This window comes from Meleagris gallopavo, chromosome 21, assembly GCF_000146605.3.
Source record: "Meleagris gallopavo isolate NT-WF06-2002-E0010 breed Aviagen turkey brand Nicholas breeding stock chromosome 21, Turkey_5.1, whole genome shotgun sequence".
Classification (NCBI taxonomy): Eukaryota; Metazoa; Chordata; class Aves; order Galliformes; family Phasianidae; genus Meleagris; species Meleagris gallopavo.
Window position 1 is genome coordinate 8,040,422 of NC_015031.2, and position 13,371 is coordinate 8,053,792.

General features: G+C 40.4%; 1 protein-coding gene and 1 long non-coding RNA gene across 4 annotated transcripts in view; both read left to right on the forward strand.

Moving 5' to 3' along the window:
- Positions 1-13,371, forward strand: part of BRIP1 (BRCA1 interacting protein C-terminal helicase 1) — a 105,046-nt gene that overhangs the window by 90,346 nt on the left and 1,329 nt on the right. For 2 of the 3 annotated variants that reach the window (XM_031556457.1, XM_031556458.1), the window contains exon 25: positions 2,488-9,700. The exons of the other annotated variant lie outside the window; for it this stretch is intronic. In XM_031556457.1, coding sequence (XP_031412317.1) covers positions 2,488-2,580 — 93 coding nt within the window. In that variant the 3' untranslated portion in view covers positions 2,581-9,700. Of the gene's footprint in view, positions 1-2,487; positions 9,701-13,371 lie in introns of those variants that run through there. 3 annotated transcript variants of the gene reach the window in all.
- LOC116217359 lies at positions 9,701-12,952 on the forward strand. Its single transcript, XR_004161807.1, has 2 exons — positions 9,701-10,172; positions 11,681-12,952. It is a non-coding gene; the product is annotated as an uncharacterized LOC116217359 (long non-coding RNA).

Here is a 13,371-nt window from a genome sequence, read left to right on the forward strand (position 1 = left end):
TGCAAAGCCAATAACAGCAACAGATGAGAGAGCAGCCTCCAGAGCAGGACCGGACCTACTGCAGTTTGAAAAGATGTGTTTTGTCTCCACACCTGTGAGCCATAGAGGATGGGGAGCAGGTATTGTGCAGCATGCCTGTTCTGCATTATCTCTAGATGATATCTCAGTATGAAGGAAAACACTCAGACAGGACCTGATGTGGTGGCAAACGGTCTGTAATGTGCTGAAAGTCATCAACCTGAAATCAAACCCAAAGGCAAGTGAATCATTGCAGGCAGAAGTAACTCATTATGAGTCCGCAGTCAGCCAGGGAATGGTTTGCACAGACAAAAAGCAAATGGAGGCAGGACAGCCCCAACCAGCTCCCCAGACAGTGGCAGCCAGGTAGAGGCTTGGGGTTTTCTTACAGATTACTGCTACTGCTATTTCAGACAGCTTATTTGTGGCTTTATTAACACTGTAAAACCACTGCATGCATTTGGTGAGAAGGAAACCATTTCACTGGCCGGTATGGTGTGATTTAACATCTTCAGTCTTTGAAAAAAGCACGTTCCTTCTTCCACTCCTGCCTCCCACATTTCAGACACCTTCCAGGCTGGACACACATGCTGTGATGGGGGCAGCACTGACAGAGGGAATCAAAGGGCTTGAGAGGATGGTGGCTTATTACAACAAAACGTTTATGTTCTCAGGAGAGAAATTAATATTCCACTCAAAGAACATCTGATAGTGGTTAAACCTGTAGAACATTTTCACTGCTGTCTCTTTGAAAAAGGTTATACTTCTTGGATAGAACCTTGGCAGGCAACAGGGATCCAACAGACACTGCCCTGATGGACGTCTGTCTTCTCTGGGACAGACGTTGGGCTAGGGGCAAAGGTGTCCTCCCCTCCTATGAGGCAGGGTTGTGGGTATTTTAGTAGATAAGCATGGCTTTATTGTTCATAACTTCCTCCTAAAGGATGTTTGCTGAATGTTTTGGGCTTAATTTGTTAGTGTTCAGTAAGGAATTTTGACATTAAATTCTCCTTCTCTCTGGTTGTAGAGAAGCAAAGAAGATCTGTGCCTTAGTAAAACATAGATACTGACTGACACATATGTCTTTTTATGTCTAATTATCTTTAAAATATTGTGATAGTTTCTTGGGTCTCTGTGTGTGAACTAAGTAATAGACTGATTATTTCCTTATTACACACATCAAAATTTGAAAGTTTTTTTGTGCTACTGCAAACGCATTCAGTTTTAAAGTTATTGTATCTAAAGCAATACTTTCCAAAGCATGTCATGTTTTTCATATTTGGACCATCATAGAGCTGTCACGTTGTGTTTCAGTCAGTTCCTTGATGTGCAGGAACAGAGCGTGATAGCAGAGATCTGGAAGGGGAGGCAAATAAGGTCATGGTTTTGAGAGCATTTCTTTTAAAAATAACTATCTGAAGTGTTGGACATCATAGGGAGCTGAGAACCAAGAGGACAAAAGCAAAAAAAGTACTTCTGAATAATCTTATTTTAATGTGGTTGTTTCATTGCAAAGCTATTTAAAGCCTTCTTCACACAGCAGGAGGAATCGCATACTGGAAAATCTGTTCCGTAAAGATTTTCATCACTTTGTTAAACCTCAGCTGAATGAGCTTGAATCTAAATCAGTAGCACTGCAAAGTTACTATGGGCTGTCCAACAACACTGACCAGTACCAGCAGAGGAAACATTTAATGACACGTGAAGCAGTTTTGTTCCACGTGCAAGCAGTTGATATACGCTTTGCATACAGGGTAAGTGCCAGGTCCCTGTTAAAACCAAGAATGGGAAGGACAAGAAAACTGATGGGACATGGGAAGGCTTCCTGCAAAAGCAAAGCTCTGCCATTATACAGTAGGCTCAACTGTTATTTGTACCGGTGTGGGGTGTCTGGTCTGGCTGTGCTTGGACGTGCTTGGATTCTGCTTCCACAAAGCAATCAGTGCTTTAAAAATTGACCCGGTAGGGGCTGCAGGGTTTCAGATTTGTGTGCCTCTACTTCCATTCTCATTTCAGGTTTACTGTGCCTGCTTAGCTCTTCAGTGTAATGGTGCTCTTGATGGGCTCAATGCTGGGCAGTGTGGTATGTGCCATGCTGGATGTCAGGTATGGGTGATTTCTTCTGGATCCCTGTAAACTCCGCTCATCTTTGCAGAGCAGGGACTTAAACAGCCAGTGCTCCATTCCAGCAAAGTGCTGAGCTCCCTCGCAGCAAACCACCTTGCAGAATGAGGCCGAAGACCGTGATTGAGGAAGAGGTGTGAGGAGAGCTTTATTAGTATGGCACATATTTAAACCATAGGAAAGCCCACAAATGTTACTCATTTTAAGTGTATTTCACACTTTTTGACTATTTGAAATAACCACATTTGTAAAAACTTCTTTTAATGAATAGAGCTCTTTATGTACAAAGGCAAACCTTTTTTTCCCCTTAGGTACAGTACTCTTAAAATACTATTTCTTTTGTAGGTCTGGCTGCTCCCATCGTCTGTTCGTTATTGCTTACTGCTACAGAACCCTCAAAAACGGAAAACAGGCAATTCAGATTATACTTTATCTTAAAAGATTTTGCTGATCTCTACCACAGATTCATCAGGACTAATGAGACAGATAAGTAAAGGATTTTGTTATTACATGCTAACTCCATAAAGATACTCTGGGGTAAGCGGAGAGGTGGTACAATCTTTGTTGTGAGTGGTGGGAAAGAGCTACCTGGTTACAAATTCTGGCCCCACTGAAGTCAGCAGGGGCTCTGCCATTTGCCTTCAACAAAGCAAAAGGTTTCACCATGCGTTTAACAGGAATATTTTGCTGGAACTGTTGTCAGCATGCTAGTAAATATACCATTTTAAAATTCACCTTCTTTTTCACATTTGAATGTTTGTTCACTTCGCATATGCTTAATGGTAATTTGATACAAAAAATTCTCTTCAATTTCATTTTATTTCAGGTAGGTTTTGAATTGGTTCATTTTTTACTTCTTGTGCTTTTAGAGACCCCACGTGGCAATGTCTGGGCTAAAAACACAGTAGGGGAATGTTCACATATTTTGTATTGCTGGGATTTAAACTGAATTAAAGAAAAACAGAAATGTAAACATTTGCATTTGTTTATGTAATTTAAAAAAATCACATAAAGCTGGGCCCGAGCTAGTCGAGAATATCTCTGTAATGAACACAACCCTTTACCTTTTTGCAAGCACACGGTAACTGGAGAGGTGCACATATCATATCTACCATATCAATGACATTTTAGAGTATGTAAAAAAAACCCACTCTATTTGTCTTAGGAAATATCGAAAACTTTTATAGGGAATTTGGAAAATATTTTTTGGCCAGCATGAAAGGTGAAATCTTGCAGCACAAAGTACAGACATGGGCACAGAGACTGAACAGACGGGCTGCTGTAAAACAACCATTTAATAAGGCATTAAAATGCCATCGACTTGGACACATAAAAAAAAAAAAGCTATGAAAACAAATGCCTTTCAAATAATTAGGATCTTATGCTTGAGACCAGTGTTGATCTCTATGCAGAGATTTTCCTGCTGAAATCAGACCAGCCTAAGTCTGATCGTCTAAGGAAGGAATTAGCAGCGTATAAATCGGCTGCTGCTCGAGATTTTGCTGTTTCTGCCATACATAACCATTCATTTAAATGGCCACTTCAGACTTTCTATCTCCTTCTTTCTGTTTCCTAGAGTAGTTTGAAACACATTTGACTTAGTACGCCAGAATAATTTTTTAATTGAATCTTGAATTTTTATCATGAGTATGTGAAAGGATTGAATTACCAGCTCCTGCCCACACTGCATAAGTGAATCTGAGCCAAATGCAGCCAGAAATAGCAACAGAACCCAGTTCTGTTCTCCAAAACATAGTGTGACTTTGCTTTCACTTGAAGTAAGGAACTTGGTGTTTATAATGCATCAAAATGATATAAATCTATCCTTCAACTAAAGAACAATTTTATCACCTGTAATGTACGCAGACACAAAAACAAGAAGTAGAGTTGACCATTCATGTCTGTGTATTTACTCCCAGATCACTGCTGTCATGGTAGTCCTGGTCTGGATACCTCACAAAAGACGCTCCAGTTACAAAGAGCGTGTTTAAACAACGGCATCTGTGATAACTCAGTTAACATTGTTTAAAAAAAAAAAAAAAAAGTGATGTTGTCCAAGAGATGAGCATCAAATCCTCAACTTTAAGCTGGAATTTAATAAATTTCACAAAAGAAATGTTTAATGAATCTTGCTTTTCACATACAGTAAAGTTACTGTTTTGATCTCCATTTTACTGTGCATTAACATCGATAATCTTGGATAAATGAATGTACAGTCCTTCTGTATTTTGTCTTGTTTCCTGTTCTGTCATTAGCCCAAGGCACATATTTTTAAACTTCTAATTTTTCTTTCAGATCTGTAATTTCAAGTACTCTTAGATTTTTTTGTTTTTAACACAGAATTTGACACAGATGAGAACCCTGTGTGTAACTCCCATAGCCAGGCAGAATAGATCTTTCTCTTGATATTATGATTTCTTCTATTAATCGGTTTTATATGACTTTCTGCTAGCCTAGCTTTTAAAGGTGTGAAAACTTGCACTGCAAAGGTATTTTATAGATTGCAACCATAATTTCTGAATAAAATTCTAAATAACTGGTCTGGTTATAAAGCTTTGGGTGCAATTTTTAGGTTCCTGGGAACTGCTGTTAAACCTCTGTTTCCATTTGGCTAGAAGTACATCCCAATTAGTGACCCTTCTATCTAGCAGTAGCTGTATGTGAGTGATTTTTATTTTTTTTTTAAGTCAGTCGTAAATGATTAGTCCAAAAGAGTAGCATAAAACTTCGAGCTAGTCCCCTGCAGGAGTCGGCTGGAGGAAATTAAAGGATCAACAACACAAGGGAAGCACTGAGGTAGGATTGTTCCAGGCTGCAGCCACAGGCTTTCACATGCACTCAGGAAATTGACTTCATCAAAAGCTGAGGATGCAGGCGTGAGGATGAGGAGGATAATACAGGTGATGATTCTAAATCATGGCTCAATATCAGAGCATTTTCCAAGGGAGAGGTTCTGTCCCCGCCCTGAAGAAAGCAGGTTTTCTATATAAAAATAGTCTTCTCCTTATGAATTAATAAAAGTTGGGCACAAATCTGAGCTATAAATCTAATATAACTTAATAAATAATGAAGACTCAGTTTCCCCAAAACAATATCAGTTGGATGTGGGGTTTTTTTGCACAAGAAAAACATGACTCCTTATAAGCTCCACTGCTCAGTTCAGAGCGTTATTGCCCTGTGCACGTTTGTGTGTTTGTGAGAGCTGTAAAACAAAGGACTCCAGAGTGCTTGAGACTTACAGGCAGGCAAGGAGTTTTCTTTAATGCTTCTAAGTAAATTCTTGCTGCAGAAATCTGGATATTCTGAGTCCGTGATGAAGCTGAAACCTTTCTAGTGTAGTTGGAAAGAGTTGCAAGAGGGGAAATGCATAAATCTACATCTGGAGCCAAGTATGCTGGGAAGGCGTAAAGAGATGGGGAAGCAGGAGTGCCAGAACAGGGCTGAGAGCATGAAATTCTGCAGGGAAAAGTGGGAGAAAGAAAGAGGAATGTCCCAGGAATGAAGCTCTTATAATGTTCAAATCTTTCCTCGGAAGTAAAACTGTGGAAGGCTATAATCCAAATAAGGAAATTAGAACAAAAATTAACAATATTCAGCTATTCAGATGTCAAAAGAAACAGCAGAGTTATTGGTGTTAGAGGTTATTGCCAGGAGGGAAAAACTCAGCATGCTTTGGGTAATTAAGCTTCATTGGAGAGCGTGGATCCCTTCTCCAGGTAAGAAATGCTTTTATAACACGGCATCTTTTGCTATTGTAATTAAACACCACGGACTATTCTGCATATGAAGTCTTAAACGCTTTAGTCCTTTATCATGGGATTTTACTGGCCAGGCATGTGTGTTCTTATGGCAAAAAGCATTGGCTGCTATAAAAAAAGAAACCCAAACATTTCTTTTTATGACTTGACTTGCTGTATTTTTATATATATTGAGCCAAATCCATCCCTTGTGGAGCTCAGTTGAAGCCAATAAGGATAGATTTGGCCCATGTCTATATGAGAAAGGTGGTGACAATTAAAATATATTGTTTAATAATGAGAGCTATGGTAGTGAAGTGTCTTTGTGTCTATGAAATTATACACCACGACACCACACTGCCAGTAGAGAGTGGGACTAGCAAAACACATAAGAGCAGTTTCTGATGGAAAAGCAAAAGCACTCTAACTTTTATTATTATGATTAAATATCACAAAGGCAAGACTAATTTAGGTAACATCTCCAGAAGTCTCATTTATAGTGTAGTATTTTGCCACAGTGTATTTTAAAATATTTCTTGAATGTCATTATAGGTAGCTATCAAGCGTAGTATGACTGGCTGCCATTAGCAGTAAGTAAAAGGACGGTTCTTATTTCATTTATATTTTAGTGATTTTCAGTAATACTGCAAAAAGGAATGCATCCTATTAAATGAAATGTGCGGACAGCCATTATTATCACTTTATATTGGTAGTTCCCAGCGGTTCCTCTGTGTGAGGCATTGCACCAACACATGAAAGCCATTGCTGATACCCTGAAGATCTTCAGATCTTGATTATTTAGGCAGTGAGAAATACAAAGCTTATTGCACAGACAACCAGGTCGTCTCTACAAAACGAGAACAAATGAGTTTTGTTTGGCTCCTTGACATGGTGGGTTGCAGGAAGCAAATCTTCTCTTGTATCCCTGCTGGTAAGTTATAACAACTTTTATATGCCAAAGCCTTACTGAACTGCCTACTGACTTGTATCCCTTTACTGAAGATATTTGGGTAATGGATACTCACAGCCAGTAATCACAGACTTAAACCCAAGCTCTTCAAGGGGGTTGCCAGAAAGCCAGGCTCAGCCATGCTGCTCTGTAAAGAAGCTGAGCGCTTAGAGAACACTGGCCAGTAGCAATGGAGCCCAGGAGCAATGGCCGAAGGCAATCCATTGCCCTGCTGAGCTAATGGGCTCCAGCTGAAAAGGTACCTCTTATATGAGAATAATAACTTGGGAAGTCTCTGATCCTCAAAAACAGAGGAAAAGAAAATGCGCAACAGAAATTCTTTTTACTGTAATTATTACTCATTCTGAATCTCTATTATAGAAATCTGGCCTTTGGCGTTGGATTAAGATAATATTTTATTAGAAGAAAGCATGATTCATCAGATTGATGCACTGCAGTATCTGTGGAAAGGAAAACTGGGAAAGACACAAAAGAAGCTGGGCTATGGAAAACCACTGCCAAACAGAGAATCTCAGTTTGCACTAAGAAACAACAAAAAAGAAAATATTTCCAAAGAAACATCTTAGCATAGCATTAGAGCCAAGTGAAGAATTATTACTACATTAGGCTTTCGGAATGGGGCATGCAGTGTATGTGGTAGGAGAATACCCCGTCATTTTGAAATTAAAGAAAAGTGCATGTGTTCCACATCAAAATCAGATCCTCAGAAGGCTTGTTTGCATGCTGCCAGTAGCTTTTGCTCTTTGTCAAGAAAAATATTTTTATTTTCTAGTTACCATTTTCTCTCTCTCTCCCCTTCTTCATTTTCAAGTTCACCATTTCCTTGTATTTATTTCCTTGCTGTTGACTTCCTGCTTCCATTCTTTTCCGTCTTTAGTATGAATATTGATTTTCAGGCAATCTAATTAACTGCTTTGCAGAGGTGAGCAAAGATTATTTTCATTTTGTGCATGACAGACACAAAGCAAAAATTAAGTAGTTTACTAATGGCTGTAAGCTGAATCATTGCTAAGTATATTAGGACTGGAAATCCTGAATTTCACTGGAATTCTTAGACAACTATTTAAACTGTTTTCGAAATCTTTTGAGTTAATTGTGCAGCTTGCAGGACCAGCTCTTCCTTGTGCACCATCTTGGGAACAGGAAACACAGCATGCACCACACGTTCCTCCACTAGTGCCATCCGGTGACCAACCCTGCTTCTTCCCACCTGTGTCACACTGGGGCAAATGGTCAGAGGATCCACAGGGGCACTCACTTGCTTCTCTCTAAATGTGCAGTATTTGTTGAAGGCTGAGATTTGCTCTTTTGCTTTTCCATGCACATCCATGCAGTCTGCTTGCATTAACACCGCCCAGCTTTGAAGTGCTTAGGCAACATTTATACAAACAGTTAAACCCCCTCTCTTCTTGCATGTTCCAAATGAAGAAATGTAGAAATACTAAGGGTCATCCATTCAAAAGTCTGTGTGACAGGCATGTGCTCACTTCTAGCACTAAGTGTAAATGCAGCCTTTCTCTGTGACGCTCGACAGAAATCCCAGTGGAAGTTTTTCCTGCCTCTAGCCTGTCTACTTTCTTTCATAGTGATAAATGATGGGAAAGCTTGAGGGAGGGGGGAAACTATCCAAGCATTCAACTGATCATGTCTGTAGAAGGATGGGAAGGGAGAATGTTGATTCGTTTAAAACAGAAATTTAATATGGCTAAAATATTTGATATTTTTCTCATTTTGATCATTTTTTGCATTCTCGTAAGTTTAAGGCTAAATCATTACCCAAAGATGTCTCATCAAATAAGACAGTGTGGTTACTTTTATTTTTCACTTTAAATTTAATTGATTACCTTTCCCACTTCCATTTTGTCCTGCACGTAGTTGCTTGGTAGCAATCACCTTTGCTTTCAGTCAAGGTATCCATTGCGTGCATGCTGACTGTTTCCCATTACCTCTGCAGCACAAAGCAAGTTCATCACCTTTCCAGGATGTCTTGTGATTGATTCCTCATGTCTGGGGAAATATGCTCTAAAGTTTCAGGCTAAAATGAGTGCTTGGATTTAGTGTGGATAATCAGTGGTTTAAGACTTATTCTTCTTATGAACTATTCATCTATTTATTAGATACACAACTAAAATATAATATAATATGCTAAATTTAAAATGTTATTATTCCCTCAATAGCTGCTCAGACGCACTGAGCATGACTAAACCATGATTTGCAGAGTATGTCTGCGTCATCCATCAAACACAACTACTCTCTGCCTCAGACCTAACCTGTGCTCAGCAAAGCCAAGGCTGAAAGCCTTGAAAAGAAGATCAGAGGCCTGGTCTTGCCATGCTAAAATCTATAAAAGTTTTCCTACTGACTTCAACAGAAACAGTACTAAGCCTTATGATTCTGGCAGGAAAATCTGAGAATATTCCTTTACAGCTCTCTACTGAATGTTGAACTCCAGAATACATTGTTGTCAGCCTTATGTAAGACAGAGACTGTTAAGGAAAGATAGTAGTTTTGCACATACTGTTCTCTGCACACTGTTGTTCTTTAGTAAATATTTATCAAAGGATGCATCCATTCCTGCTGGCAGCATCTGAGGCATTGGACAAATTTGGCCTGTTTTCCTGCTGTCAGTGTAAACCTCCCAACTAGAAGCTGAATTTATCAAGTTTCGTCTTTCAAAACTGTTAAAATCATTCTTATCCAAGTAGATAGTGCTGACAAAAATGGTCATTCGATGAAATACTCTTTAAAAAAAGACACGTCCTCCAGCTTGTAAGTACAGCCCCACTGAAAATATTCATCAAAACTGTAACAAAGCACGGCTAAAGGCCAAAAATTTGTATATGCTGAAAACTGGCGGCAACAAAAAGAAAACCAGATGAAAGTTTGTTGGCACTTGCAGGATACTTGTTCAGGCCTCTTACCCTCTACTATTTGTCTGTGGAACTAGGCTCTTTTGACCTGTTCTAGCTATTCCTCCCATTTTCATTTCAGTGTGTTTTACTTTTCTTTTGCTTGAACAAGTTTATAATTAACATAAAATAAGCCTAATTTTAATTGAGTGAGCATTATCAGCACTTTGCACTAATTTATATACTCTTTCATTTCCTCTTTTAAGCTCTTTTTAGGTCAGACTTAGGCTTGGGGCTGCGCTTTGGTGCACACTATGCAAAGGATGTGGTGACGGAGCAGAAAAGGTTTGGATCCCAAAGCCTCAGGCCTTACTACCGCCAGATGCCTGAGCTGAAATCTCTCTTTTGGAGTGCAGTTCTTCTTCTGGAAGAGAACCTGAGGAGCTGCAGCTGCACCTTCTCTACCTATGCCTGGTACTTACAGTGCCCTGTGGCTAAAGGGAACTGTGGTCAACTCCTCAACTCCTGATGGACACAGCCTGCAGTGTACCATGGGCTGGGAGAGTTAATGGTCTGGTGGAGACTCTTCCACCCGCATGGGAATAATTAGCATTGCAAGGACTGTGAGGCCCCAGGCCACTGCCCAGGTCATGCAGATGGAAAGAAGAAATGAGTCTAAGCCCCGTGCTGGCTGCTAATGGCATAGCTCGGGGATACTGGGACTCCTGGGAGCATTTCTCTAAACTCTGTGCTGTGAAGAACAGCAGGCAGTGGCAGCAGTCAGGGAGTGGCTGCTACCCAGCCCTCCTGGCACTGAGGAGGAGGCTTTGTGCATGCCCCTAGGGGGGTTGCATCTATATGAAGATCTGTAGGTCTATGCTATCTTTTTATTATTGATGGCTTGTTACTTTAAAGCCACCATCACTGCTGAGGCTCAGTCCCAGAAACTGTCCATCAGGGATGCTTTCTGGCTGCCATTCCAGGAGGGGCTCACTGACAGACAGGTGTCTGGCCTCACTAGGCCTCATTCAGCCTCACTAGGCTTCACTAGGCCTCACTAGGCGTCACTAGGCCACACTAGGATGCATCACAGCCCAGACAGCTCAGCTAGGCCATGAAGCCCGACCCAAATTTAATTTCATACTTCACCTCAGTTTAAACGCAACACAAGCTGCTCTGTACCACCCAGAGCTGGCACACAGCCATGACAGTGCTGCCTGAAGGCCTCTTCTTAGGAGCTCTGTGATGGGCATCACCTGGGCAGCAGTTTCACACATGACATTGTTTTTGTTTTCAATTCGTGTTGGAAAAGGCTTTTTTGCTTTTGTTGTACCGCTCCCAACATTTTCTGCTCTTTCATTTTTAATATTGAACCTGTACTTTGTAGAAAGGAAATAGGTCAAAACTTTATTCTCCCCAGCAGCAAGTTGTTGGCTCATGACTTCTGTTACAACCAACTATCAAAGCAATGAAAGCCCTCACTTCACATTGAATTTGGGCTGCCTCTTGTCACAGGCAAGTGCGTGGCACCTCCTTGGAGCAGAACCTCAAATTAAAATATTGTAAATTTTTTGCTGCTCCAGCAGTACTGCAGAAATGCAAGTGGCCAAGGGGGGAGGAGGTTTTTTTTCCTCCTGCTGGAATTTTTCACTATAACCATCCTCAGGGGAGTTCTCATCTTCAAAAGAAACATTCCTTCTATACAAGCTGCAAAAAGAATTATTTAATGACATCATAAATTAATACAGAGAGGCACAAATTTTCCAAAATGTGGAGAGAGAGAAAAAAAAAAAAATCATCGTTTGCCAAAAACACCCAAGCTCTTCCAGACTTAGGCCTCTCCTGAGCCTGGGAGCTGCCAACGATACCAAACTGAACGGTGGGGTTTCTGGCATGACTCAAGTTTAGCTTGTTTAAATTTTGGCAAATACTCGTATTACTCATATACTCAGCAAACTGATACAAATATTTGTTCTATTTAGAGTGAAGTCCAAACTCACTGCTGGCACCAGTGCTGCTGGACTCGGTGGAACTAATCTTGCTCATGCCAATGTTAAATTTGGACATCTACCTTAAAGAAAAACAGCCTTTGAGGTACAGATTAGAATACATCAATGGAAAACAGAACTCATGTGTAGCGAAGTTTTCCTCACTTGCTAATTTTTTGCTTTAATCTGATTTGAACTGGACAACATTTTTCTGCACTTGGGCTGCTACTCGCTGTTATGATGCAGCCACCAGGTCAGAGCTGGAGCTGGAAAAGCCCTCATGCACGTGAAGTTCTCTGCATTCTTGGGAAGTGAAATCTGTAGTAAATAGAGCCTGGGCACAGTGAGCATATTTGATTGATTTTAGTGCTGTACAGATTGTTTTTTTTCAGTGATGCCTTCAGTTTACTGTTTCTGGTTTGTAAAGCAAATAGACAAACAACCAATCAGATGGGAAATGCAGACCTGCCTTCAGGCTTGGGTTCCTCATCTGGTCGCACCTGCACTTTGCCCATGAGCTCCCTCTGGGTTCGGATTCAAAAAACAGATTAGGCATTTTGCAATGAGAAGAGCAATATGAAAACCACCACCCTTCCAATCCTTAGTGCAGCCAAAGCATGCCCCAAGGGCGTGCTGGCTGAGGATCTGTGCTCAGTTCAGCTGTGGTTTGTAAGCAGCATGCTGTTTAATGCTATCTAAATGTTTTTATAAAGGTCAAGTAGGAGTGGGATCCTCCTAACTTAACTTTAGCCATTTAGAAATGAGAAATCTAGTCCGCCTGAGCTAGATTCCTCTGTGAGTGGAAAATATCAGCACTGCAGAATGATTCATCCCATTTTAATCTGCCTGATCTCTCTCCATTGACTATAAAAGGGGCCTGGATGACCAGATTAGCATATACCCAAATTTTAGACATGTATGTGCTTACTCAGCACTTTACAATTGGCCCTGCAATGGCCATACCAGATACTATTTTCATAGCTCACGGTGTGCCACAGGGCTCCAACGCAGTGCCTGCACAGCTCCTGTGGCTCCTGGGGCAATGAATCTTGGCTGTGAGCATTGCGGTGCCGTGCTGGCAGCACAGCCTGCTGCATGTGTCCTCAGCCTCAGTCTTAAAACCTGGATTGCTTACAGGTTCAGGGCTCATCTGTACTGCCTTGACAGAAAGCTGCTGGGCCGATTCTTGTAGGAGCTGCTTCCAAAACTGCCTTAGATATATAAATATTGTATTGAGCAACATAAAGTTAAAAAAAAAAAAAGAAAGCAGTGATTACTCCTTGAAAAGGGCATTATTATTGTTAACCATATTTGTGAAACAGTCAAAATATCCCAAAAAGAGTCAAGTGTGCATCTGGATAAAGTGTGGAATTGGTGTAATTGGACAGGAGGGATAAGACAGAGCAGACATTGGGTAATTCACCACGGAACAGCTTTATGCTTGTTATTGAAATGCAGCCAGAGACAGTTAATAGTAGTAAAATGACTTTATGTTCTGATATGTAAAATAAAATGTCCATGCTATGTAACAAACAGTTGAAAATTCCACACCACCTGTATCTACCGTGGTTTCTAATAAAAATTTATCTGTAGTATATATGTTTTTTATCTAACCAATTCTTAGTTTTTACATCGAAGGTGTGTAATTAAAAAAAAAAAAATCTTAAATAGATGTCTTTCAAAAA